The sequence below is a fragment of the Sphaerodactylus townsendi genome, linkage group LG04, assembly GCF_021028975.2.
Source record: "Sphaerodactylus townsendi isolate TG3544 linkage group LG04, MPM_Stown_v2.3, whole genome shotgun sequence".
Lineage (NCBI taxonomy): Eukaryota > Metazoa > Chordata > Lepidosauria > Squamata > Sphaerodactylidae > Sphaerodactylus > Sphaerodactylus townsendi.
Window position 1 is genome coordinate 97,283,505 of NC_059428.1, and position 26,791 is coordinate 97,310,295.

General features: G+C 41.7%; 1 protein-coding gene across 1 annotated transcript in view; it reads right to left on the bottom strand.

Annotated features, from left to right (window-relative positions):
- Window positions 1-25,885, bottom strand: part of TBC1D8 (TBC1 domain family member 8) — a 49,473-nt gene extending 23,588 nt beyond the window's left edge. The window contains 4 exon segments of the mRNA XM_048492610.1: window positions 1,436-1,664; window positions 3,630-3,748; window positions 10,864-11,019; window positions 25,369-25,885. Of these exon segments, the coding sequence (XP_048348567.1) occupies window positions 1,436-1,664; window positions 3,630-3,748; window positions 10,864-11,019; window positions 25,369-25,498 (634 nt within the window). The 5' untranslated portion in view covers window positions 25,499-25,885.
- Between the last annotated feature and the right edge of the window lie 906 nt (window positions 25,886-26,791).

A 26,791-nucleotide genomic window follows, 5' to 3' on the forward strand; every position in this document is an offset into this window, starting at 1 on the left:
CTGCATGCTCTGGTGTTCTGTTTGACGGGCATGCTTCCAAACAAAAACTTTGCTATGTCTTACTTTCGGGGGATGTTTTATATTTAGCACTTCAGCAAAACCTCTACTACATCTTATTCTCAGGGGATGTCTTATTTTTGGGGAAACAGGGTACATCTTGATGAAAAAAAGCATTCAGAGTAAGATCCAAATGTTTGGTTCTACTAACTGTAGAGCTTTCCTTTGCTACAAGAAGTTTTCTACCAGGACAAGGAGGGGGAATGTTCCACTAGTGATTAGAGGAAAATGAATGTTGTTATCCACCATGAGCCTTCATTCTGCCAATCGAGTACCAGGTCATGTTTAAAGTGCTGGTTTTGACCCTCAAAGCCATTCACGGCCTTGGACCTACATACCTGAGGGACCGCCTCTCCCTATATCACCTCATTAGGCCCCTCCGCTCCTCGAAGGAGGACCTGTTAGTGATCTCTGGCCCAAAAGCAATCAGGCTGGCTTCCACACGGGCCGCCCCCACCTGGTGGAACAGGCTCCCAAGGGAGATCAGGGCCCTGCAGGACTTGCAGAGTTTCCTCAAGGTCTGCAAGATGGACCTGTTTCCACTAGGCATTAAGCCAGCCTGGTTAAGAACACCGCTCCAGTTCCATCTGGCCTCCCGTGGGTGCAAGGGAAGGGGAGAGCGGAAGAAAATGCCACCATCTGATATTACATGGTTCCTGATTTTATTAAGTGGGGTTTGAGATGGTTTTATGCTATATTTAAAGTTATTTTATATTGTGTTGAAAGTTATCTTTTATATTTGTTGTTGTTCTCCGCCCTGAGCCCTTCGGGGAAGGGCGGTCTATAAATCCAATAAATGAAATGAAATGAAATAAATAAAATTCACCTACAAACACTGCAGTATAACTTAAGGAAAGAGTCAGCAGGCACAGACAAACTGTTCAAGGCAGGATTAGAACTGGGGTCTGCTCCTCCACTGTCCAAGAGGTCTGAAGAAGATTTTGTGCTGCCTCTGGATGTGGATGGGAGGAACAACCCATTCTATGATGCCTTTTGCACTGAGAGGCAAACGCTTGCACTAGTAAAAATATTAATGCATTGGATGATGGCTCCACAATTAGTAGAATGGAACCCTCAGATCTAGTCCTTAAGTCCCCTGAACACAACAATCACTTTCATGACTTCTTTAGAATGCTTGGAAAACACTGTCAGCCCATGGGACAAAGATATACATCCAAATAAAGAAGTGATCAGGAGAAGCTGTATGGTCTCTTATTGGAATGTGCTGTCCTGCTACAAGTGAAGCTGGACATATCAGATACTGATTCAGGCGAAGGAAGAGCTTTACTAGAAGAAAAACATTTCTCTTGTATTTTACTGAGCAAAACTTGTGGAACGAAGACTAAACACAGAGACCAGTTATATACCTTATACTTACATTCTTTGCCCAGAAAGAAAGAATAAAAGCAGAGGTGGTTGATGCTCAGGTAAAGCCATCCCTGTCGAGGAACTCTGCCCTTCCAGCAGCAACATGAGTAGTAGGTAATCAGTTTCTCTGATTCAGGGAAGTTAAATCGGGTCTCAAATTTCACTAGAGCTTCTCTGAACTTCTCAGGATTTTCCTCTTGCTCAGCTAGTTTACTGCTGGTTTCTTCTGCAATTAATGCCTAAATCAATGACAAACTAATATGTTACAAGAGAAAGTGAACTGTCCATATTCAACCAACTAATAATTTTGATCATATCATTTACAAGCTTTATTGTTAAAAGCATTTTTATTGCACCCATTCAACAACAACAACACCATCATTTATAACAAACATCAAAGCATTTCATATGAGATCCTGTAATCCTCATAGCAATTCTGAAAGGCAGATCAGCATTCCTCCTCCAACACTGCAAATGGGAGGAAGGACTGCCTGACAGGTGACTTGTCTAAGAATATCTAGCAAATCCATGGCAGAAGAAATATTTGAACTGGGTACTTCCTGAGAGCCAACATGGAGTAATGGTTAAGATTACATTATTAAATGTTAATTAGTTTAATTATAATTGAATTAACTACACCATAACTTTTAGATCACTACTTGGCTTTTAGTTTTACTGGTTTTTAACCATGTTGAGATAGTTTTATTGTAACATCGTTCATTCTGTAAATCGTCCTGAGCCAGTTCTGGGAGGGGCAATTAAGAAATTTGAGAAAATAAATAAATAAGAGCGGCAGACTTTAATGTGGAGAAGTTGGTTTGATGCCTTGCTCCTCCATATGAGAGGCAGACTCTAAACTAGAGAACCATGTTGATTCCCCACTCCTCCACATGAAGCCTACTGGATGACTTTGGGCCAGTCACAGTTCTCTCAGAACTCTCCCAGCTTCACCTGCCTCATAAGGTGCCTGTTGTGGGGAGAGAAAGAGTTTGTAAGCCACATTAAGAACCCTTAAGGTAGAGAAAAGTAGGGTATAAATCCAACTTGTCTTCTTCTGATTCAAAGTTCAGTCTCATAACCACTATTAGCTCGCAATTATGTACTACTGCTTTTCTCTCATTTCAGTAAGTGTACTAGCAAATTAAATTTTGTTTCTATTCTCCTTGCAGTTTTAAGGATAAATTATCCAGCATTGTAGTGACAATAACAATTAACTCGTACTACAATAAACTCATCAAGGCTAATTGGAGTGAGGAGGAGGGAGAGAGGGAAGGCACAAAGAAGCATATTGGCAAGAATTATAGAACTATTTATTTAAATGGCTTGACTGATGGGATTCTCTTCTTGCAGCCTTTCATCCCAAAAGCAGACCTTCATTACTGCCCCAATGCAAGCATGTTGCCAGTTCTACCGTTCTCAAACCCACAGACTGTTGGGATAAACAATCATAACAGAGAATTATACAAACAGCTGGGCATCTCTCCTGGCACTTTTAGATCTCTGGGCATCTTTGCCAGTTGGTCAATGAAATGAAAAGTCAGAAATGCTAGAATTTCCTAAGCTATAAAAGATAGTAGAATTTGAAACAAGCTCTTAACTAAGGTCAGAAGGCTAACACATCTTCATTACTGACAAAGAACATTTTCTTGCACAAGCCAAAGCCAAAGTAAATAACTGTTCTAATTACACAACAATTTGCTTGACACTTCAGAACACAGGTATATCCTTCCTCCCTATTCCAAGCAGGGATTCAGGGTAAACCTGGAGATCACGCATTACAACAAAGATCAGAAAAAAATATTAAATGCAAAGTTGGAGACTTTAGAAATATAGTCTCTTCATTCCAAACACCAAGTAAAGGTGCTTAATCTCGCACCTGTGAATGATAAATTAGCATCTGGGCAATATTGCTGTTCAAGTTTTAGAATGAGCTAACGAACAGAGGAAGAATATCTGTAGCTATGGTATTTCATACTACATATTGTAGAAGGGACAGCAATACAGAAGAATGGAAACAAAATCAAGAGTACACAGCTACAATTATTTAAGCTGAAAGAATAGAATGTTCAAATGTTTATCAACCTAGCTGGTATATTTTTGCTGCTATAGATACTACTGGTAAAGGGAAAAGAAAAGAAAATCTTCCACAATAGCCTTTTTTACCAACTTTGCCAGTGAATAATGGAAACAAGACATTCTCATACCTTTATTTTTCCTTTGACAAAACTAACAATATCTTCTTTATTATCAAAAACAGACAAGGTGTGGAGTAAGTTTTGTTCCAGCCACTCCCAGTGCTGATTTATTTCCTCATCTGTCGCACCTAGGACAAGGGACAGAAAACAAATAAGACATCATTGTGGGGGAAATTGAAAGAAGGGATATAACAAAGAAACTGAAAAATCGTTATGGCCCCATGAATTAAAGCAGGCACATAATATCAAGTAGTAGTAACCCAAATCACATTTTTATTTTTTACATTTAACTGCTTCTTGTTCGAAAAAATAGTTAGTCTTCTGAACACATACACAAAGAAATAGCAAAGACTCTTTATACTGTTGATATTTTTGTACTGTGATATTACTTATCAGCAAGAACAAAATACTGTTTGCCTTGATGAACACAAAGACACTATTTACAACAATTAAAGATAGTTTATTTATGTTATTTATAGTTCGCCTTTTTTCAAGGCGGATTACACTAAGGCCCTTTCTGCACAGCGGGAAGGGCGCCTCTCCACCAGCAGAAATTATGCCGGTGGAGGGGAGGGGGCCGTTCGCATGGGACCGTGCGAGCGGCCCCCGCAGAGGCCGGCGCAGAAGAGGCGGTTCCGCACGGAGCCGCCTCTTCTGCATCCCCCCCACTCACCACATCCTCCAGCGTCCTGGGGTTGGAGGGCAGCATGGGCGGGTCTCAGCAGCCCTCCAGACCGACGCTGGAAGACAAGGTGAGTGGGGGGGACGGGAAAGCAGCATCTTCGGCGTGGTGCTGTTTGCACTGCGCCAATGGGAAGGGACGCTTTCCAAAAACCTCCCTTGGGAAGGGAGGTGGAAAGCGGTGCTTTCACGCCGCTCAGGGCCACGTTGCAACAGCGCTGCCTGTGCAAACAGCTCCCCAGGGACCGGTGTTTTTCCGTCCCTGGGCTGCTGTTTTTGGCCCCGTGCGGAAAGGGCCTAAGAGAGTCAACACAATCAACAGGATGGGATATTCCATAAGCGGTTAAATAGGAATGGTTATAGAACCAACCAGAAATCTAAAAAACAGAACTGAAGCAAAGCATAAGTGTTAACATGATACATTAAATGATGCACACTAAGGCCCCTTCTGCACAGCGGGAATTATGCCGGTGGAGGGGAGGGGGCCGTTCACACAATTACACAGAAGGATCCAATTTACAGTAATCTATACACAGTAGTATATATGTTCAAGCTTTGCTGACACTTTGAAGTGGAAGCAATCTTGACTATTTTCTACAGGATGACCAAGACAGCATCATTTGTGTCTGGTGCAGAAAACAGACAAAGCATAACATCGAATTCTGGGACACACAATTCACATGGGCCAGAACTGACTTTAATTAGAACTGAGCCAGCCAGTTGGGAAAGTATGGTATCATAAGACCTTGCCCCATGACTTTCAGGGTTTGGGATACTTGGGATTATCTCACAAATTATCTAAGAAGAACATAAGAACATAAGAACAAGCCAGCTGGATCAGACCAAAGTCCATCTAGTCCAGCTCTCTGCTACTCGCAGTGGCCCACCAGGTGCCTTTGGGAGCTCACATGTAGGATGTGAACGCAATGGCCTTCTGCGGCTGTTGCTCCCGATCACCTGGTCTGTTAAGGCATTTGCAATCTCAGATCAAGGAGGATCAAGATTGGTAGCCATAAATCGACTTCTCCATAAATCTGTCCAAGCCCCTTTTAAAGCTATCCAGGTTAGTGGCCATCACCACCTCCTGTGGCAGCATATTCCAAACACCAATCACACGTTGCGTGAAGAAGTGTTTCCTTTTATTAGTCATAATTCTTCCCCCCAGCATTTTCTAATGTGCATGAAAGGGAGAAAGAAGAGGTTTAACTCTAACTTCCACCTGGTTTCATTATTCCAAATTAGGCCCTCTGCTTTATATTAGGATTTCAAAGATGTGATCTTTATCTTGTCTGTTCAAGCTCTCCAATATGTGTATTTTTGTCATCGCCATGACAAAAAGTAATAATTAGGGCTGGGTACAATAAAAAGCACTCTCCAAGCCTCAGACATGGAACCAGCAGCTGTTCCCAACAAGTGAAAGATGTAAAGGAGGAAATCTCAGAATCTAATCTGCACTCTGTGACCATTAAAGATACTGCACAGAACCTCACACAAAAGAGATGATAAACACAGCTAAATATTTTCCACTGCTAGGTTTCCCATAGAAGGTGCCATTTGCCAGGGAACCTGTCCAAGACTTAATTTCCTCAACAGGAAGGCTTTACAATGATGGATCTTGATAAACACCATCCATCAAGGTAACTTCCGCTCAAACATATGCACACATTAAAAACACCAACATTAAAATGACCTTTGCTAGCTTTTTTTAACAAGATGAAAGACTTCATGTTACCCACAAAGATTACAGAACTCCATCTGCCCATTGTTATAGTCCAGGGGTAGGGAACCTTTAACACTCAAAGAGCCATTTGGACCCATTTTCCACGGAAAAGAAAACTCATGGAGCCGCAAATACTTTTTGGCATTTAAAATGAAGAAAATGTGTTGGTTTTTTACCTTTACGCACGCTTTGTATAAAGGGCAACTCTCCTCTTTCCTCAACTTCTCCCTTCTCGTCAGGGTCCGCTTCAAACCCTCTGATTGTGACCTTTTCCCATTCTGTTTCCTCCTTTCCCCCTTGTTCTGTCTCTAATATTTCCACCCAGCTTTCAGTTATCTTTTCAGCTCCCCCCCTTCTCTACTACATTCAACCCCCTTCTCTGCTGTTCCTCCCCTCTCTGGGGCTTTTCCACAGATCTATCCCTCTCTCTCTTGTCTCTCTCTCCTCCTCCTCTCTCCTAGTCACCTCAGCTCTCCTTTCCACCCTCCACCTTCCCCAGCTTCTTCCTTCTCCTCGGAGCCTCGTTCGGCCGCCCCACCCCGCCTTAAATCCTGCCCCAGTGCCTTCTGGGGCGTTTCTCCCCTCGTCCTGCAACGAGGCCGGGCCGGGAAGAGGTGTTGCTGCGGGTCAGGTTCTTTTCCAGTTTACAAGTGTTTGACTTCATTAAAGCCCGCTGCTTTTTTCTCAGCTGCACCGGCGCCCGGCGCCCGCCCCGTCAAGTCTGGGGAGGAGCCTCCAGGCACCCCCGGACACCCACGCTCCCGCATGAACGGGGAGCGTGCAGACAGCATCCCGGCCTGAGCCGGGCACTGCTTTTTTCTCCCCTCCCCTCAGGGTAGAATCCTGAGAAAAAAGCAGTGCCCGGCTCAGGCCGGGATGCTGTCTGCACACTCCCCGTTCATGCGGGAGCGTGGGTGTCCGGGGGTGCCTGGAGGCTCCTCCCCAGACTTGACGGGGCGGGCGCCGGGCGCCGGTGCAGCTGAGAAAAAAGCAGCGGGCTTTAATGAAGTCAAACACTTGTAAACTGGAAAAGAACCTGACCCGCAGCAACACCTCTCCCCGGCCCGGCCTCGTTGCAGGACGAGGGGAGAAACGCCCCAGAAGGCACTGGGGCAGGATTTAAGGCGGGGTGGGGCGGCCGAACGAGGCTCCGAGGAGAAGGAAGAAGCTGGGGAAGGTGGAGGGTGGAAAGGAGAGCTGAGGTGACTAGGAGAGAGGAGGAGGAGAGAGAGACAAGAGAGAGAGGGATAGATCTGTGGAAAAGCCCCAGAGAGGGGAGGAAGGGGCCATGCCAGGAGCCGCACCACAAGCGGGAAAGAGCCGTTTGCGGCTCGCGAGCCGCGGGTTCCCGACCCTTGTTATAGTCAAAGACAAAAAGCAAAATGGAAGCATAAAACAGATCTGCTATGCTATCTACGATGCCAGTTTCACAAGCAGCAGCTGCTCTCTGCAGACTAGAACAGAGGACAAGAAGGAGAAACCAGGTTTACACTGTTATAGTACTTACACCTGTGTTGATGGAGTTACAGATAGTGCACTGAATATTTGTACAAGGGAAAAGAAGTGGCGGGGAGATGGGTTAAGGAGAAGGCGAGCAGGATGAAAGATGAAGCAGGGAGTGGGCAAACACCTGATTAGGCTGCAGGAGTGAGGGGGATGTGTCAATCTGAAAGGGAAAGCCCGCCTTTAGGCCCAGGAGAGAGATGTCAGCATATTCAAAGTCATGAAAAAACCCTCGACAGTTAAGAAGAGAAGAAGAAGAGTTTGGATTTATATTCCCCCTTTCTCTCTTGTAGGAGACTCAAAGGGGCTTACAATCTCCTTGCCCTTTCCCCCCTCACAACAAACACCCTGTGAGGTGGGTGGGGCTGAGAGAGCGCTGAAAAGCTGTGACTAGCCCAAGGTTTTCCAGCTGACGAGTGTGGGAGTGCACAGGCTAATCTGAATTCCCCAGATAAGCCTCCACAGGCGGCAGAGCGGGGAATCAAACCCAGTTCCTCCAGATTAGAATGCACCTGCTCTTAACCACTACGCCACTGCTGCTCCTTAACCTATATGTTTCAAAGAATTATATTTTAAAAGTAAGCTTATTGTTTGCTTTAGGACTATGCCTTCTTTGGGGATAGGAGTATGATGGAGTATGAATTAAAATTTAAACATGGAGCTTGTTAATGAAGTAGGAGATCCTCACAATTGAGGCCTGAATTTGTTCCTCTTATGCAGCGCACAAAATTCTGAGGGTGACGGCAGCAGTCTAGTGTTGTCTCAGAGAAACATTAGGTTGATTCATGAGTTTCTATAAATATACACGAACATATAAATACAGTCTATAAATAATGCCTGAGAGTAGACTACCTCTATAGAAGTCAATCCTCCTCTCACTTTTTTATGAGATGAAATTTAGATTGCTTTTCTTTGACCAGTTTTTAATTCCTCCCTTTAAATGTACTTCCATGTGCAATTGTTTTGATCACTCAACCACCTTCCAGCATTAGTTCCCCTTTCCTTTGCTCCTTTGCCATTTAAATGCACACAGAGCTCAGAACAGGCAGCTTTCTATGGGCAATGCAACAATATTACACGCACAAGGCAAACTGACAATTAAATATTAACATTCCAGTTCCCAACAGTGTCATAACCAGGTAATGAAATGGATAGCAGGAATGCTGAGCAACTACAACAAACAGGACTCCAAAAAGTTTGAGAGGTTTAGACATTGTCATGCTGTATAAATTCAAAACTGCCTATAAGTTACTTTAGCAAAAACCTTATTACCATTTGTATATCCTTGTGACACTAATGCAACGAACAACAACAAAAAAGAATCAGGGCAGAAAAAGGAGGGGGAAGCAGTGGTAAGCATGACATCACTGAAGAGCACTGGGGAAAGGAGGACAGAAGAAGACGCAGCTTAGGTGGGCAGGACAGGCAACAGACGCTTACAAAACATGAAGAAAGCTGTTCTTAGATTGCCTGTTATATTTCTCTTTTTAATACAAGCACTGGAACACAAGATCCTAGACACACAGAAAATTCCTATGTAGAAATGTCTCATAAATATGTGACCAGAGAACAATCTTTCAGCTGGCCACTTGAGTGCATTTTAGGGACAAAAGGAACAGTTTCTACATCTATACCAGGCATAAGAAAGTAGGAATTTTAAATATGTACTCTCAACCACATTCTTGAGGCCATGTCTGTCTCTAGTTACCTGCAGTGAGGGCAAAGGACAATCTTAGCAAATTTGCCCTTCTTTTTCTGCAAGGTCAAGAAGCAGCCTGCAAAAATCAATCCCTCCTGTCAGGAGGGAAACTCCACCTGTTGTTTTCCTGACTACAATTGTGCCTGGAAAGACTGTGTCAGTGCTGCTGGTGGCAGTACTCCATGGCAAACAAATTTAAATCATTCATGTTCTTTCTCCACCATTTGTGAACCTGTCTTAATACAGCCTGTCTTAATACAGCCACCAAAATGCTTTGGCTGCACCCTGCTGCTCAATGCAACATTGATCCTATGATAATTATCTTCCTGTTGTTTAGATAGCAGTTTTTTTTTAATACCCTCTTCTGGTGATACCCTCTTCTAGTGATATTTCTTTTAATACCCTCATTATTAAACAGCAGTGAGGAGAAAAGCTGGTCAGAGATTGGAGACAAAACATCAGGGAGCCTCAACATGCTATTATTTTTATTTATTGTATTTGTAGCGGGAGGGGGAACACAAAATGGGGCAGAGGAGAGAAGAGGGACTCCATTCAATAAGACAGGAAAGAACCGTGCAAGTAATACATTTTTAAAATGGTGTTTTAAACAAGAATCCTGCCCACACTAGTGAGAAATATGGCAAGACAAATAACCCTCAAAGCCCAAAAAACCAATGTAACAGGATTGTTTGCAAAAAAAAAAACCCCACACATAAAGAAAGTTGTACTCTGCCAATCCCAGAGTCCATGCATGTTTTAGATGAAAAATACCCACATTTTAAATACAAAATTCAGTTTTTCATTTAATTGTTGTTGTAGATAATGAACAGTTTCAGTCATTTTTTTCAGTCTGCAAAAAGGAAGTCCAAAAAGAGCACACAGCCCCACTGTCAAATGAATTATAAGAAGAACTTGTGCAGTTCTGTTTAAAAAAAGCAAATGCCCAAAGGCACAGATCTTTCTACTTTACTCTGATTTCTTCAGCGTACAAAAATCATGTGTACAGAAAGTACCTAGCTCAATACTTTCAGAGAGCAATAATCTATTTCCAACTTTAACTTATATTCAGTAAAATACGAAGCATGGTAAATAAAGTAAATAAGCTAAGAAGTACCTAAAACAGACTTGTAGAAGTCCCATGTGATGTGCACGCTGCTACGCTGTACCTTTTCAGACTACGGAGCAAAGTAAATACTCCCCCATAAAAATCTCCCTGATATGTAGGAAATTAAGTATGTGTTACCCCACATTCATTATTTCTTGACACTTACAAAACTCAAGGATAACGCCACAGGCACTTCCCTGTTTTTTAAGTCAGAGTAGAGAAGTGATCCGTGGCATGAAATACTATAGTATGGTCTCCCAAAAGTCGATGCCACAAAAATCACTCTTATGCAGAAGGCCAATTGATTCAGTTCAATTGTTCTAACTTCTGGCAAGTGGGCATCGGACTGAAGTCGCAAGCACTTTTAATGTTATATAACTAATTTCCCCTGTCGGGAAATGTTACAAATTACGTTTTGGTTGTTAAATCAGCCCTTAAGCACACAGCAAGGTTATTCATTCATGTTACCTTCGGCTTCTTTGACATGCAGACCATGGCATGCTCAGACATTATCCTTGTCTGGTATGCAACTCACCAATGGCTACGGCCCAGTAAACTTCGGATCCGTTCAATAACTCACCACATGCAATGGCAGAATAAATAGGTGATCCTGGCACTTGAAGCAAAATTCGAAAAGGAGCAACACGGGCATTAGAATCGAGCACGGTATCCAGAGCACCTACCAAACGACCTGAACAAATATAGAGGGGGAAAATGTTTTAACACAAGGCTATGAATTCTTGCAGAAATTTAAAAAAACTGATTACAAATGTCTCCCAAAATTGACTTGCACATGAGAAATATGGATACTTAGAAAATGAAGTGAACCAATAAGTCAAGAGATGGGTTATGTTGCCATCCTTATAGGCAGTTTGCAGAGTTACATCTGAATCAGTGGTTGATAAAGATTTGAAATTCATGCTGTGCTGAAATTACAACTCTTAAACCTCAGTTTTCTATGTTTGTTCTTGTCTCTTTGTGATTGATTCCTAAGAAAAATAGTCTCAATGTAATAGTGCAGATTCATTAAATTAATGTCAAACAACAAAGTTGCAGTTTTCTGTTTACACATTCCAGAATTAGCATTATAGCATATCTACATCAACACTTTTCCTGGGATTCAGCTATAGCACACTGTTCCACCCAAACCATATGACAACTGTGAAGATACCCATTAGTTTATATAACAAAGAATTTTAACAATGCCAACCTTTTTAGAAAACAAAAAGGTTTAATAAAATACCATGAATCATGGCAGCTCTTTCAGTATCACCTTCTGCTGCTTCTGGCTTAGTAATACTATTCAATCAACAGCACAAGAGAAGCCTTTAGTCTCAACTATAATTTTTTCCAAGCAAATGCCTAGAAAAGTCCAGCCAAAGATAAAGATGAAAGGGTAACAAGTATGAAATACTTAGTAATAGCCTAGTGAGAGAGAGTGAAATCCACTCTTCCAGAAGTATGAACGCTAGGCTTCAAATAAATAAGTAAATAATAAAAAATAATTTAATAAATCAACTATTACCTATTAAGGAAGACAGGTATTACTTTTGTAAAAGCATTTAACAAAACTAGTGTTCTTCACTCCTCTCAATATGTTATATACCGTATATACTCATGTATAAGTCGAATTTTTCAGCACATTTTCAATGCTGAAAAAGCTCCCCTCGACTTATATGTGGGTCATTAAAAATTTTTTGTGTTTTTACTTTGCCGGCCAGCAGGGGCGCAGTTTTTATGCTAGCGGCACCAAAATTTCAGGGTACCCTCAGAAGACACTCCTGATGATACCAGCCAAGTTTGGTAATGTTTGGTTCAGGGGGTCCAAAGTTATGGACCCCCAAAGGAGGTGCTCCCATTCCCCATTGTTTTCAATGGGAGCTATTGGTAGATGAGGCTACCCTTTTGAGGGTCCATAACTTTGGACCCTCTGAACCAAACTTCACCAAACCTGGCTGGTCTCATCAGGAGAGTCTTTTTATGATACCAGTCAGGTTTGGTGACGTTTGGGTCAGGGGATCCAAAGTTATTGACCCCCAAAGGGGATGCCCCATCCCCCATTGTTTACAATGGAAGCTAATAGTAGATTTTCCATTTCTGATAATATCTCTCTTAAAATCTAAGTTGGGTTACATTTGGACATACAGATGATGATGAGGAATCCAGTTTTGAAGGATTTTAACTCTTGTGTTTTAGCTTGGTTGCTGGTTGAGCTAAGGTTTTTGTACTTTTAAAGTTATTGTTGATACCATATTGTTCTTGTTGACCCTCTTTTCCACTTACAGAGCCAGTTTACTGTTTTTCTTTGAAATAAATATTCAAAAACATTTAACCTACTGATGCCTCAATTGATGTAATTTTATTGGCATCTATTTTTATTTTTGAAATTTACCAGCAGCTGCTGCATTTCCCACCCTCGACTTATATGCGAGTCAATAAGTTTTCCCAGTTTTTTTGTGGTAAAATTAGGTGCCTCGACTTATATGCGGGTCGACTTATACACAAGTATATACGGTAATTCTAAATTGTTGGAAATCAAGTACCAGGTAGCTGCTGCCAATTAACATGCAGAATAGGTACAAGGAATATGAGTCCTGTATGACCTTATAGCTTGTGCCAAAAGTGAAATTCCCCCACACCATGCCACAGAAGTATACTTCTTGTTTCTTTTCATGTTTAATTCCTCTCTTCTCCTAAATGACTGATAAGATATATCATCCAGTTCCTCATTTTTTTAACTTCAGATTAACTCTTCTATTACATTCACATAAGATTTCCACATGCAAATAAGTTTAAAATAAGTCTTTATGTAGTAAAAGTACAGAAAGCTGGCAGAAAGAGGCCAAAATTGCCTTTTGTGAATTCTGCTGATGGAAGAGAAGGGGAGGATTTTGTTTATGTTACTATCCTCAGTGCAGCCACCCATGTGCTGAGAAGCTTATTCATGCGAGTCCCGGCTGTTGAAGCAGGAAGCACTTCTGCAGCTTCTTACACTGGCATTACACTGAATCCAGTCCAGCAGATTTCTTTCATTTCTCTCAGTCCTAACATAGTTTCCAATGTGCATGTTTTATACAAGGGGAGTTATTTTGACATGGAGCCTTTTTAAAAAAAACACACCTGACCCTTCATAGCATCAGAAACGGATGGTGTTGCACTCTTGCAGGAAGATGTCTGAATGTGAGTAGCCTAACAGAGCAATCCTATAATGAGATACTCCAATTTAAACCCACTTTGTGCAACAAATTTGCTTTATTTCCAATTCAAGATGGTGGTATCATTTGGAAGTAATTTTAATTTTATGCTATTAGTGTATTTATTAAATTGTATTTATTATGTTTTTTTAAAAACAATTCTCTACAAAAACCAACAGGAGAGTGACGACTATCAGTTCATGGATTAAATCTGTATATTATTTTACCCACAGTATATCTTTTCTTGAGCTTATTTTATCCTGATTTTTAATTAATATTCATTTTAATAGTTTGTTAATGTTTGTGGTGTGGTTCTGTTAGTTGTAGTTACAGTTTTTATCGATGTCCTCGATGAAGCTTATACAGCAAATGTCACCAGTCATCTTTTTCCTTTTTTATTTTCAGAGACTTCAGAATTTGATTTCAGGTACAACAGCTTAGAAAAGCTCCTCTTACCAAAACAGAAAAAATATTTTCTTGGGATAAGATGTAATCAACAACCTATTTTACATAAAATCTTGGAAAAGATTTGGTACAGTAATATAATAGGTGACATAACTTTACTGTTTCTTCTTATGAGCTAAAAAGAATTAATTTATATGATGGCCATATATTTCCATGTAATCAGTCACCTGAAGGTAATCTTTCCATATCAGTGTAAAATTATAATAGGTGGATTCCGCATGGCCCAAAAACAGCGGTGTGAAAATGTTGTGAAAACGGTGTAAACCCTTTTACACCACTTTAAACCCTTTTACACTGTTTTCACACCGCTATTTTTGGGCCATGCAGAATCCGCCATAGTTTTTGGTGCCCCCAAACCCTAACGCTCACAACTCTCTAATTAAAATTTTCTCTTTGAGGTCTAAAGAACTATTGTTAGCTATTAACATTATTCTGTATGCTCCTTATATTTATATACATAGCTTTTATTTGCCTTTTTCCTTCTGCTGTGGACAACAGTCTATATCTGAGTCACAGTCTTGCTAGCTGTAGCACTAATGTCAGTGAACAAATTCCTACTCTGACATTTGGATTCAAGTTCAGTAGCACCTTAGAGACCAATCAGATTTTCAGGGTATAAGCTTTCGAGAATCAAAGATCCCTGTATCAAGATCTTTGACTCTTGAAAGCTTATACCCTGAAAATCTTTTTGGTCATTAAGGTGCAAGTGAATTCGAATCTAGCTGTACTACTGTAGACCAAAACAAGTACACCCTGAAACTTACTCTGACATACTACTCATTTTCAAACTAGGATGAAAATATGATTATAGTAAAGCAGTTTCTCTCTGCATTCATCCTGAGCAGCATGCAGTTATTTTATACATCACCACCTGCTTTCACCAAGGTATCTGGTGTTGAAAAAAATTACAATTAACAATTTAAGGCTGTGACAAACTGCTCAATCATGCAACCTGCCTTATAAGCAGCTAACAAGAGAAGTGTGAATTGGCCCTCAGCTAGAAGAATCCTGAGTTTATCCAGAATGTTCTGTCCGCTGGTTTTAAAATAACTGTATTTTCAAACATTATTCCCTCGCCTTGGCACACACATGTATTTTGCAAACAAATTCAAGCTTAAATAACCTTCACAGTGAAAGGAAAACAGAAATAAAGTTAAAGAGCCTGTCTGTGATCACACAGGAATTAAAAAGTTTCACCAGCTCCCTCAGCTTGTTTGTTCTATTAAAAAGGAAAGCACTGGAAATTCCAAGTTCTGTAAAACACTTCTGAAATGGCCGCTGTGGGTTTTCAGTGAAGATGCCAGCCATAAATGAGGTCAAAAAGTTAGGAGCAAAAACTACAAGACCATGGCCACACAGCCCAGAAAACCCACAACAGCCAGCTGATTCCAACCATGGAAGTCTTCGACAATTCTTCTGCCACAGCAAGTGCCTAAAAATACAAGTATGGCTGGAGCGTTCATAGGAATGATAATGTTTATGCATTTGAGCCCCTAAGGCCTAAGACACGGTCTTCCCTTCGACAACCTGGAGGAGCCTTAAGAACAGGCTTCAACGCATGTGACAGTGTTAGAAAAGGAAACCTGGAGAATTCCGGATCACACACACGAGAGTTTGCATTCTATCTGTTTTGTTAAACCTAGAATTATGCACATTAGGGCACCAAGGCTGCTGTGCTTCATCACATGCCTATACTAATATAGAAACAGAATAGAAACAGCTTGCTGCAGCAATTCAAGTACTGGGCTACAATTTGGGAGACCCTACAGTATCACAAGGCTCAGAGTGACCTTGGCATAGTCACTCCCTTGGCCTATCCAACCTCACAGGGTTGTTGTAAGGGTAGGTGAGACCAAAGTAGACTGCCATGAGCTCCCTGGCGGAAGGGTGACATTAAATTGTACTAAATAAGTTGTTTACAGTGTCACTCCAGATGTACACTGTCAAAAGAGAATCCATATAGTGCACTCCTCATTGCTCTTCAACTTCAAAAGGCAAAAGAGATTTCATTCTCCAGCTTGAAATCCCTTTTGACATTTGAAGTTGAAGAGTGCACTCCCCTGCAATGGCCTCTTTCTAAGCACAGGTTCTCAGGCCTGCTAAATTAGTTCAAATATTTCACCTGGAAACCTAGTAGAGGAAAGGGGAGCTCACACCCTGGAAAGTTCCATGGATGAAGCCCATGACTGATTGTAGAGATCAGGCAGGTAGGGTTACCTTCTCCATCAGGGTAGCTAGTGAGCAGAACCTTGCAATTCCTCAACTATTACAATTTTTACAATCTGGATATCTATCATTCTTTAATCCTCAGAATTACTGAAAGAAACCCATTTTGACATATGCTACTTCACAGACAGGCAAGTGCTCCAAACGTAACAAGATCAATGGGCATTCACAAGTAATGCTAACCTTATTCACCCATGAATGCCAATGGTTATCTAAGAAGCCCCCCAAAAAACCCCTCACAAAAAGTATCAACATTCTGGCCTTTTGAAGCTGTGCTTTTTGTTGCTGCCTTTGTGGATGACCAACTTGGTTCAAACTCACTGTTATTTGCTTTATAAGATGGCAACTGCTTGGTGGAAGTCTGAAGAAAAACAAGGCATTCCTTCAAAGAGATAACTGTTGATATGATACAGTTGAAAGAGGGAAAATATGACAATCCTGGAATTCCAGTAATGGGTAGGAACAGAATTAACATGTTACTAGGAGCCTGATCTTATTTACAGTTAGCAGAATTTTCTATTATAAGTTTCATTTTAGGACCACAATTACTGGTAAGTGCAATTCCATGAGCCTGAAAGGCAGAGTTGTTCCACTTGGCGTTTGGTTGAGGCCGATACAATTACATCTGTTGCCGGCCCCAATCCTGGTTTTAAGCTTTAAGCTCTAAGTAGATTCTAATTTTAGTTGTATTTTAACTAGTCTTGGATTTGATTTTAATTATTAACAGCAGTTTTAATTGTTTTATTATGTTGTGTTTTACTACTGTAAGCCACCCTGAGCCCTTTGGGGGAGAGTGGCATATAAATTGAATCAAATAAATAAAATATAAATAAATAAGTTACTAGCGGTCCCGAATTGTGATTTCAAATTTTCATTTTTAATGTATTTTACTTTACAATACACATGTATTCTATGCATACTGTGAGCTGCCTTGAGTTCTGTAAAGGAAAAAGATGGTTAATACATGTTTTAAATAATAAAATCAATTATTAGAATGTATTTGACAGTTTAAAATCCTGCTGAGAACAAGAATTGAATACTAATTGTCTGTTTGAAATGCTACTTCGTTCTTGAAGATCCTAGTAGCATCTTCTTGGAAAAGGAGTAAACATAGGAAAGGAAAAACAGAACTACAAAAGAGATAACCCCCAAACTAGTACAAATGAAATTTTATTCTAGCAGAATACAGATGATTAAAAACCCCGTACTGTTAATAGGACTCTTTCTTGGTGGCAGTGAATTTGATATTTATAAAGAGAACACCTTCCAGAAAACAACACCCAAAGTAGCTCTTTGAGGGAAATTCCATTAGATCCCATTTTCAATTGAAGATTTTACTGTGCATTGAATATTATGGATATTGATTAAAGCAGACTTTTCCTGTCCAGCATTCTTGCCTTTCCTTTATAACAGTCCAATTCACAAGCATAAAAGTCAAGAACATAAGCTAATGTAAACAACCAACTTCAACGAAGCACACACATTCCTAGGCACTTCAGTAATAGACCTTTCTTGCCCCATGCTCGTTATTCCTCTTTTTTGGGTGTTTTTTTTTTTGCTAATTTCATTATTTCCTCTATTCATACCACCTTAGTGTAGTAGTGTAGAGCCAATGTGGTGTAGTGGTTAAGAGCAGGTGCACTCTAATCTGGAGAACCGGGTTTGATTCCCCGCTGTGCCATTTGAGCTGTGGAGGTTTATCTGGGGAACTAGATTAGCTTGTGCACTCCAACACATGCCAGCTGGGTGACCTTGGGCTAGTCACAGTTCTCTCAAAACTCTCTCAGCTCACCCACCTCACAGGGTGTTTGTTGTGAGGGGGGGAGGGAAAGGAGTTTGTAAGCCTCTTTGAGTCTCCTTATAGGAGAGAAAGGGGGGATATAAATCCAAACTCTTCTTCTATTCAGCTACAGGTTCTGAGAGATGTCTGAATAATGTCTTACTGAGAACATTGCTCTCATAATCCTTTTAACTTTCCTTAACAATTACTAAGGATTGGTTACAAGAAATTAAATCAAGCCTGTAAATTCATTTCTAGTAACAGGCAGCTGATCAATGTGAGCATATGGTAGGGACTAAATGAACAGAAAAGAGCAGGGAGGCTGAATGCCAACCAGATCTCTCTCTGCTAGCCAATCTTCTTCCCAGTTCTGGATTGTATTGCTTTTATTTCTGTGTCTTAATTTAAGTTTTTTAAAAAATATATGTTGCTGTGATTTTATGCGGGAAATCTGTATTCTTTATTTTTGCATTGTACAATATTTTATGCCAATTTTAAGCCTACCTGAAGAATATTAATATGAACAGATTATAGAACAAATATAAAAGAAAAATAGGCAGATTTGGCAAAAAACTGAAATTTTACAGTTTGGGATTTAAGGTCAATCCTGGATATGAAAATGCTGGACACTATGACCCTGGATTACCATATATCACAAAATACTTGGATGTGGTAAATTCTGTCACTATATATAGATCTAGACTGCATTCTCTTTGAAACTGCTTTCATTCATTTACTTTTTATACCTGTATGTCGTCGTAGTCATCATCATCACCACTACCACCATCACCACCACCACTACCTCTTTATTAGACATAGGATAAAAAAAGAATCAGACTAACAATAACAAGCTGTCGCCAAAAACTTTGCTACATGTGCAGTTATTTTAGTGCAGCATTCATTCAAAAGCAGACTAGCTTGTCTTGGTCAGAAGTGGCAAGACATTAATTAATATGAGGTTCAATGTAGAGACTCCTGAATTCTGTGTGGCGACAACAATGTAGATAAGCAAAGCTTTCATGGCAGAGAATGGGGGAGAGGCACTCTCACAGATATAAGGGCCCAAGACCATCAAGGGCTTTGTATGTGCTAGCCACTCTCTTAAATTGAGCCTGGTAACTGATGGACAGCCCAAGGAGTTACTAATATGTGTGCACTGTCTATCTCTGATAAGAGCCAAGCAACAACATTCTACATAGTTCATGAAATGATTTTGATGAGTGACCAACATACTGTGCTTTACAGTAGTTCAGTCTCAACATTACTGTGGTATGGATCCAGGTGGCCAGCCATGTCAAGGTAAGGGGCCTTCTTTTGGGCTATGCTGAGTGAGAGGACAGCATTTTTTTGCAGCTGAATTATCTTGCTTCTCCAATAATAATGTTGAGTACAGCATAACCCCAAGGCTCTTTACTGAATCAGCAAGGGTAAGATGAAGCCCACCAGAAATGGGAAGCACAATCTCTTTCAAGTTCTCCACCTTCCCAACGAGCATTGCCTCTATCTTTTCAAGTTTTAGTTACAATTTGTTCACTCTTAACCAATCTACCACAGCAGCCAGACAGCTATTCAGGAACTCTACCACATCGTCAGGGTATTTGGACAAAACTGTAAAGAGAGTTGGGTACCATTCACATATTGATGACAACCAACCCCAAAGCTAAGAACTATATGTCCCAAGGAGCAGCAGTGGCATAGTGGTTAAGAGCAGGTGTGCTCTAATCTGGAGGAACCGGGTTTGATTCCCCACTCTGCCGCCTGAGCTGTGGAGACTTATCTGGGGAATTCAGATTAGCTTGTACACTCCAACACACGCCAGCTGGGTGACCTTTGGGTTAGTCATAGCTCTTCTGAGCTCTCTCAGCCCCACCTACCTCACAGGGTGTTTGTTGTGAGGAGGGAGAAGGGAAAGCAGTTTGTAAGCCCCTTTGAATCTCCTTGCAGGAAAGAAAAGGGGGGTGTAAATCCAACTCCAAGGTCTTTACCTAGAGATTGAAAGCCATGGGGGGAAAGAACTGCATCCTGTGGAACTCCACTGGATAGGTCCCACGTTGATATCAACTAGTTTTCATTAGTAACGTTTTGAGTCCAATCTGTGAGGAATGACTGAAACCAGTTCAGATCACATGACAAGGATATCTAATTCTGCTTCCAAGCATTGCAGCAAGATGGTATTATCCACTGTATCACAGGCTGCAGATAAGTCCAACAACAGCAACAGAGATGCCTTTGTCTACACCCAGATGGAAGTAATCAACCACATACAACTTTAATTTGCCTTTATTTTTAAGGGGAAAATATTAGAGGGTCATTCTAGTCTATTAATGAGTTACAGAACGATAGCAAAGAAGATAAATTTTACTCTGAATATCTTTAGCAAAGGTCATACTCCAATTTCCCCTGCCTTCAGAAGCAAGAGACAGGAAATTATATGTTGTGGCACTCTGATCATACAACTCTTTGTCCCACACCCATTAGTATAGTTCTAAGCTTTAGGTACCAGGTGAAAATATGTTGATTCTCCTGGATCTTTTTTGTCTTCCGCTACTCTTGGCTGCTGCTGTTTTGTGATGGAATTTATTGCTTATGGATATTATTGTGGTTGTTATATTTTTAGAATTACTGTAAATGACTGCCTTATGAGCTGTTGATGGAATATAAATAAGTGAATTTTGTTCCATTCATCTTGATTTCTTCAGGAAAAAATTGAAGATAACATAATTAACAAAAAACCTTGTGTGTACAAAATTATCATCAAGTTCATTTTAGGGACGAAATCATTCACATGTCAAAAAACGTCCACTGTTTTGTATATTACTATTTTATGTTCTCTATCAAACTTAAAGTAAATGAAAACAAGGCAGTTTGAAGGACGGCTTTAGCCTAAGTACTGTCCTAAGTTTTTTTAAATTTAATTCTTGTTAGCTATTTCAGAAAACATTTTTAAACTTACACACTAGTGGAAGTATGCCTTCAAGGGCTCAGCACTGTAATCTTAATTTTGAATGTCTTCTATAAGATGTCATTGGTCAAGACCTAACTCTAGCAGCTGTACAAGCTATTTTTAGGTATGAAAATTAATCCAACAAGTTTCTTATTGAGCAGTCTTGTAGCTTTATCTGCTTCAGCATATCTGAACAGTTAAGTGGAGAGTATCTATTCATACATTTCTTCAGCCTCATTGGGTCAATGGCAAACCCAATGACATAGTGTCAAAACCACAAGATACTCCACACATCTAAAGTATAAAGACAACACCTTTTTAATTGAAACAATAACCCTATTCACATTTCTTCTGAATATTTTGGTGCCCAACTACTAGAAGCCCAATTAAAGTTCCAAATGAAAATCAAGGCTTGATCCAACCAAAATTATGAACATTTATAAAATGGCAGGGATTAACCACACGGCTGTGGTGGGTTTTTGGGGCCATGATTTGGTGGTTTTTGCTCCTAACATTTTGCCCCATCTGTGGCTGGCATCCTCATGCCTCTGAAGATGCCAACCATAGATGCAGGTGAAACATCAGGAGCAAAAACTAGCAAACCACATCCTCACAGTCCTGAAAACCCACAACAGGCAGTTGATTCCAGCTGTGAAAGCCTTCAACAATAAGCGCATGTTTGATTTCTCCACTGAAATAAAACACAGTATTCTAAGTGAACTCTAGCATGGTAAAGCAGAAATTCAGCCCATACCTTTTAATATTACTTTATCTTACTCACGGCATACTAGTACAGCAGAACCTGCTGGAGTGTCATCAAATCATTGTGTAGATGCCCAAGAATCAGCTTCTTAGCAGGAAACTAATAAATTTCAGCAAATGAATTCAAAATGTCTTGTATGTTAAAGGTAGCTATTGTGATTTTTTGAACAAAAGCTTTGCTGAAATATCATAAAGGCTTCACAAGACTGGAGGCAATCCATTCTATGATCTTCCCAAAAGTCAGTAAGCTTTAATATCCGTATCTGCTGGTGTTTCTCACAGTAATTTGTCAAACTACAAATGTATTATCCGTTTTGCGGAGGAGCTACAGCTCAGCAGTAGAGCATCAACTTGTCCTGCAGAATGACCCAGGTTCAACCCACAGCATCTTCACAGGATCATGTAGCAAATGATATGAAAGGACTTGGCCTCCTGGATTCTTGCTGCCAATTTAAACAGAAAACCTCCATCCTGACAGACCAACTGACCATGCTGGCAAGGGCTGATGGGATTTGTAGTCCATGAACATCTGGAGAGCCACAGGTTGCAGACCCCTGTGATAGACCAACGGTAGCTTCATGTGGCTTGACCTTCTAATTTTCTACACATTTTTTTCACAATCATCTGAGGGCCTAACAATAGAATTTTGTATAACTTTTTCACTTTCACTTAAATGAGAAAACTTCAGAGACGGAACTTCATAAACATTATCAGGGTGGTTTACCAGACCAGTCTATGCTGCATCCCCCTTAAATAGGATGTCTCCAGATATTGTGCTGCACCTACTATGGGCAATAACACCTTCAGGATAGCAACACAGAATTGCAAAGTCCTACCCACAGTATGTATGTCAAGCTTCATGTTACATAAGTTTTATATGATGACTCACCATTAGACAATATTAACTGTTTCTGGGGTGAACTTTGATCCACACAAGAGACAAAACAGATGTTGGCTCATAAAGTTGGAATAACATTATCAATCATGACATCACATTGGGAGAATGGTCATGCCATCCTATGGTGAGCGTAGACTTGCTTACACAGCAGCTAACCCAATGGGGCTTTAAATTCCTTTCACTGCGAACTGTGAAGACAGTTGCTATTTTCCCTGGAACATCGTAATGTAAATTATAGAAGGGATATTTTATCAAGAGACTGTTTATCAGCAGCAGACAGCATGCCAACATTCGCCATTTTGGACAAGGCCAAAAAACATTTCTTGACTAGAACACAGGCACAGAAGTGAGGGAGCGGGGCAGAGTTCATAAAGTTTGCTCCGTATCCATATACCTTGAACACTGCATGGCAGCCTATACCATCACACAGTGGTGGGCAGCAGACATGGCTAGGAAGCATGAGGTAAGCAACTGTTCCATTAAAATTCCATGCCTTTGCCCTCCCACCCACCCCAAGATCTGAGAAAACAAAGGCATTTGGGATTGGGTTATCTGCTGGAAGGAACAGTGAAGGAGAAAGTTCCACCTGGCAGGTGATCTTAAACTTTTCAAGAGAAATTGGGATCTTTTTTTCATTTGGGAGAGAGAAGAATCAAGAATGGAGAAACTGCCAGTACATCGTAACAGGCAAAATATAAACACTGCTCATACTTTTCTCTGATTACATGTAGCATCTGGTATTCAGAAGTACAAGTCTTCTGAACATAAAAGTTCCATTTATTTACAAGAAATAGCTGCTGATATATCTTTGTTCCATATTTGTGTAATTGTCTTTTTAAGCATATGTAAGCTAGTATCACCATACTTTACTGGACTTAATTTCGCAAGTAAACTGAGCAAAATCATCTGAAGTAAACGTATATTACTGCTTAGTGAAGCTGTCTGAATTTCTTCCTAGAAACTAAGAAGGGTTGGAGAAAGGAGAAGGCATCCAGGTCAAGATGATGGCGCTGCAGCAAATCTTGGGTCAGAATATTAACCTTTGGGAAGTGAAATTATTGTGGGTGGGAGAGTTTCCAGTTGGATGTTAATCTCCACTTCTACCTTATCTTCAATTTGTGATCCTTGGCAAGTAACATCTTCATAAAACCTAACACTATTTTCAGAAATGGCCAGTCAACTGCTTGTGGAAAGCTTATAAGCAGTACAACCTTCCTCTGTTGCCAGGATCTAAAACAAGAAGACTCTATTTAGCTATCATGGCTGAGAGGAGGACATTCCAGAGACACATCTGCGGTAAGCCAAAAAATGGTTCGGATGGGACAATGATCACCTTCATTTCTTGAGGCATCAGCTGCCCATGTTTACAACAAGTGTAATGGACTTGAAACACAAGATAAGGTTGGATGTATATGGTTAATTATTATACAGGGCTGAGTGAAGCCCAGTAATGTAATAGCCCAGCACATCAAGAATAGAAATGTTTTTTCAACTTCCTTAACACACACACACACACACTATCACTGACAGACAACAGCAGGTCTCAACTATGTGGGCAGCCATTTAAAGTATCATTTTTCAAAATACCCTTGGTTTTACATTCACTTCTTCCTCTAACAAGGGGCATTTCCCTCAGACCTCTTAGAAGCGCCGTTTGCTTAACAACTCCACCTTTTGCATTTGGAAACCATTAAATTAGAAAAGCACAGACAGTGTATTAGCCATTCCTTGACATTTTACCACTACCTGTTATTAGTCAAAAACCACAAATACTGCCTTCCTCTAATCCTACAGCCACTAAAAGAAAGTACTTTTCTCTGCTACATATCCACAGCCCTGCCCACATTGCTCCATATGGAGCTTTCCAAAAGCAATACTATTTACAAGTGTCACCTTTTTGTTTTTCCATCATAGTCTGACTTAAATATAGCCTCTCACTGCCTTCTTGTAATACATTAAGAAGTTAAGTTTCAACACTTTTTGAATCATGTTCTTCCTATCTTTTTGTCTATTTTCTCTCTCCTACCAAAAAAAAATGTTTTCTTTTCAGCTGTCCCAGTCATCAGAACAAGAAGTGCTAGACATTTTAAATTATTGCCTTGGAACAATGGAGTTTCCACAGAATATAAACCTTTTACCAGATGCCAAAAAGCATTTGAAAGGGAAAGAAATATTAGTGTGAGCAAACTTCTAACATGGTGCATGGATATCAACAGTCTCCTCCCTCCTCCTCCTCCTCCCCATTCCACTTTTTCAGCCAGAGGGAAAGCACAATATACAGTTTCTATTTGCAGTTCACAACAACCCCCCTGTGTGTGTATGTGTGTGTGTTTGTGTGCGTGGGGGGGGGGGGGAGATGAGTATTCGGGTTCCCCACTCTTCAAGTAAGGGCCTCCCTACCCAGAGACTGGACAAAGAGCCTAGTAGTCTCCTTCCCCCATCTCAGAGCACAGCCGCCTCTCCGGCCCCACATTCAAGGCTAGAGTTTCCCCCTCTTCCCCTGAAGGAAGTTACTTCTTGCTCAACCCCAAACCGAAATACCGGGGGGGGGGGGCTTTCCTTGGGGCAAGGGTCTCTCCAGGGACAATTACAGGCCGCAGACCCTCGGCTCTTTCTCCCTCCCCAGTGGAAAGCGAAAGAGCTGCTTTGATTCCCAGACCCACCCCCAGCCTGGACCCCTTCAGTCGTGGCTCCCCCACCGCCGAAGCCCACCCCCACCGCCTCGGGGTCAGCGGCCTTCCCTCCCTCGCCCACAGCCCATCACCAGGTACCCGTAAAGCAGCGCCCGCCGCTGTCGCCGTGGCCCCGCCGACGCTGTAGCACGAAGTAGCCGCTGCTCTTCTGGGTCACCCACAGTTTGAGGGCGTTTTTCAGCAACACCTCCTCGGGCTTCAGCCACATCTTCCCGCCCAGCCGCTGGCTCGCTCGCCAGCCCGCCGGCAGGTTCACATCGCCCCTGGACCCAGTCAGTCAGTCAGTCAGCCGGCCAGCCAGCGGCGGGGCGAGGGAGCGGGTCGCCCTCCACCACCACCACCACCGGCCCGGGGAGGAGCCTGAGGAGCTGCTGCGCCGTCGAGCCTTCTCCTCTGGAAGGGCTCGGATCTGCTCCTCAGCCGAGGTCTGGCCCCGCAGCTTCCCCTGCTGCAACCGCTTCAGACTCCTCGGCGCAGGAGCTCCGACTGCGAGCAAAAGAAACCTGCTCTGGCCACGGAGGACGGACGGCACGGAAAGAGGAAACCCCCCCTGATTTCTACACACACTCCGCCTGGATTCCTCGCCCTAGTCAGCACCCCGCCCTGCTTAAGCTCAGGAAAGAAGGCGTGTCAGGGACCACTTTTCCCGCGGTTCCGGCCTGTCCTGGCAAGCTCTGCTAGGATTTCGCCAGGAGAAGGAATCAGGAAAAAACAATATTGCGTTCTGGAGATGGAAGAATGGTTCTGAGCGTGTGCAGAAGGCGATGCGTCCCCGTTGTCCTCTGGTAATCGCGCTGCCACGCCCGTACCTGAGGCTGAAAAAGGGTGCTTCTTCCTGGTTAGAGAAGACGTGGCTTTCGGAGCCTGGCACCTGCGGGTTTTGGGGAAAGAAGTAAATTCTGCTAGAGGAGCAACGTCTAAGGGGCTTGACTGGGAGCGAAATATAATACCCAGATTACCTAGAAGGCATATCCTAGTGTAAATGGCTCTCTAGTTTAAATGGCTCTTCGTCCAGCATGTTGTGGGATATTCATACATGTAAACAAATAGCAACAGGGGAGAGTGCTTTCATTTAGTGTGTATGACTATATCCAGAGGTGGGATCCAACCAGTCCTCACCACTTCTCTAGAAGTGGCTACTATTTTTTTCTGAGTGCCGAGAAGGGGTTACTAAAGCTACCTCCCTGCCCAATAGGGACTGGAGGTGTGTGTGTGCCGCGGCGCCACTGTTTGAATCCCACCACCATTGGAACCTGTTATTAAAATTTTTGGATCCCACCACTGACTATATCTGTTATGTTTGAAGGAGAGGAGGATGGGAAAGAGGGGGCTGACGTTCTGCCATATGGTCAGATTCTCTGTGTCCACTCTCAGTCCCATGGCACCTGAGGAGACTTCTTTGGGTGTCTTCCTGTCACATTCCTGAGAGAAGCCATGAAGCCACTTGACTACATAGCCGGGTGTGTACTGGGGAATTAAAATAGCTGGGAACAAACCAAAC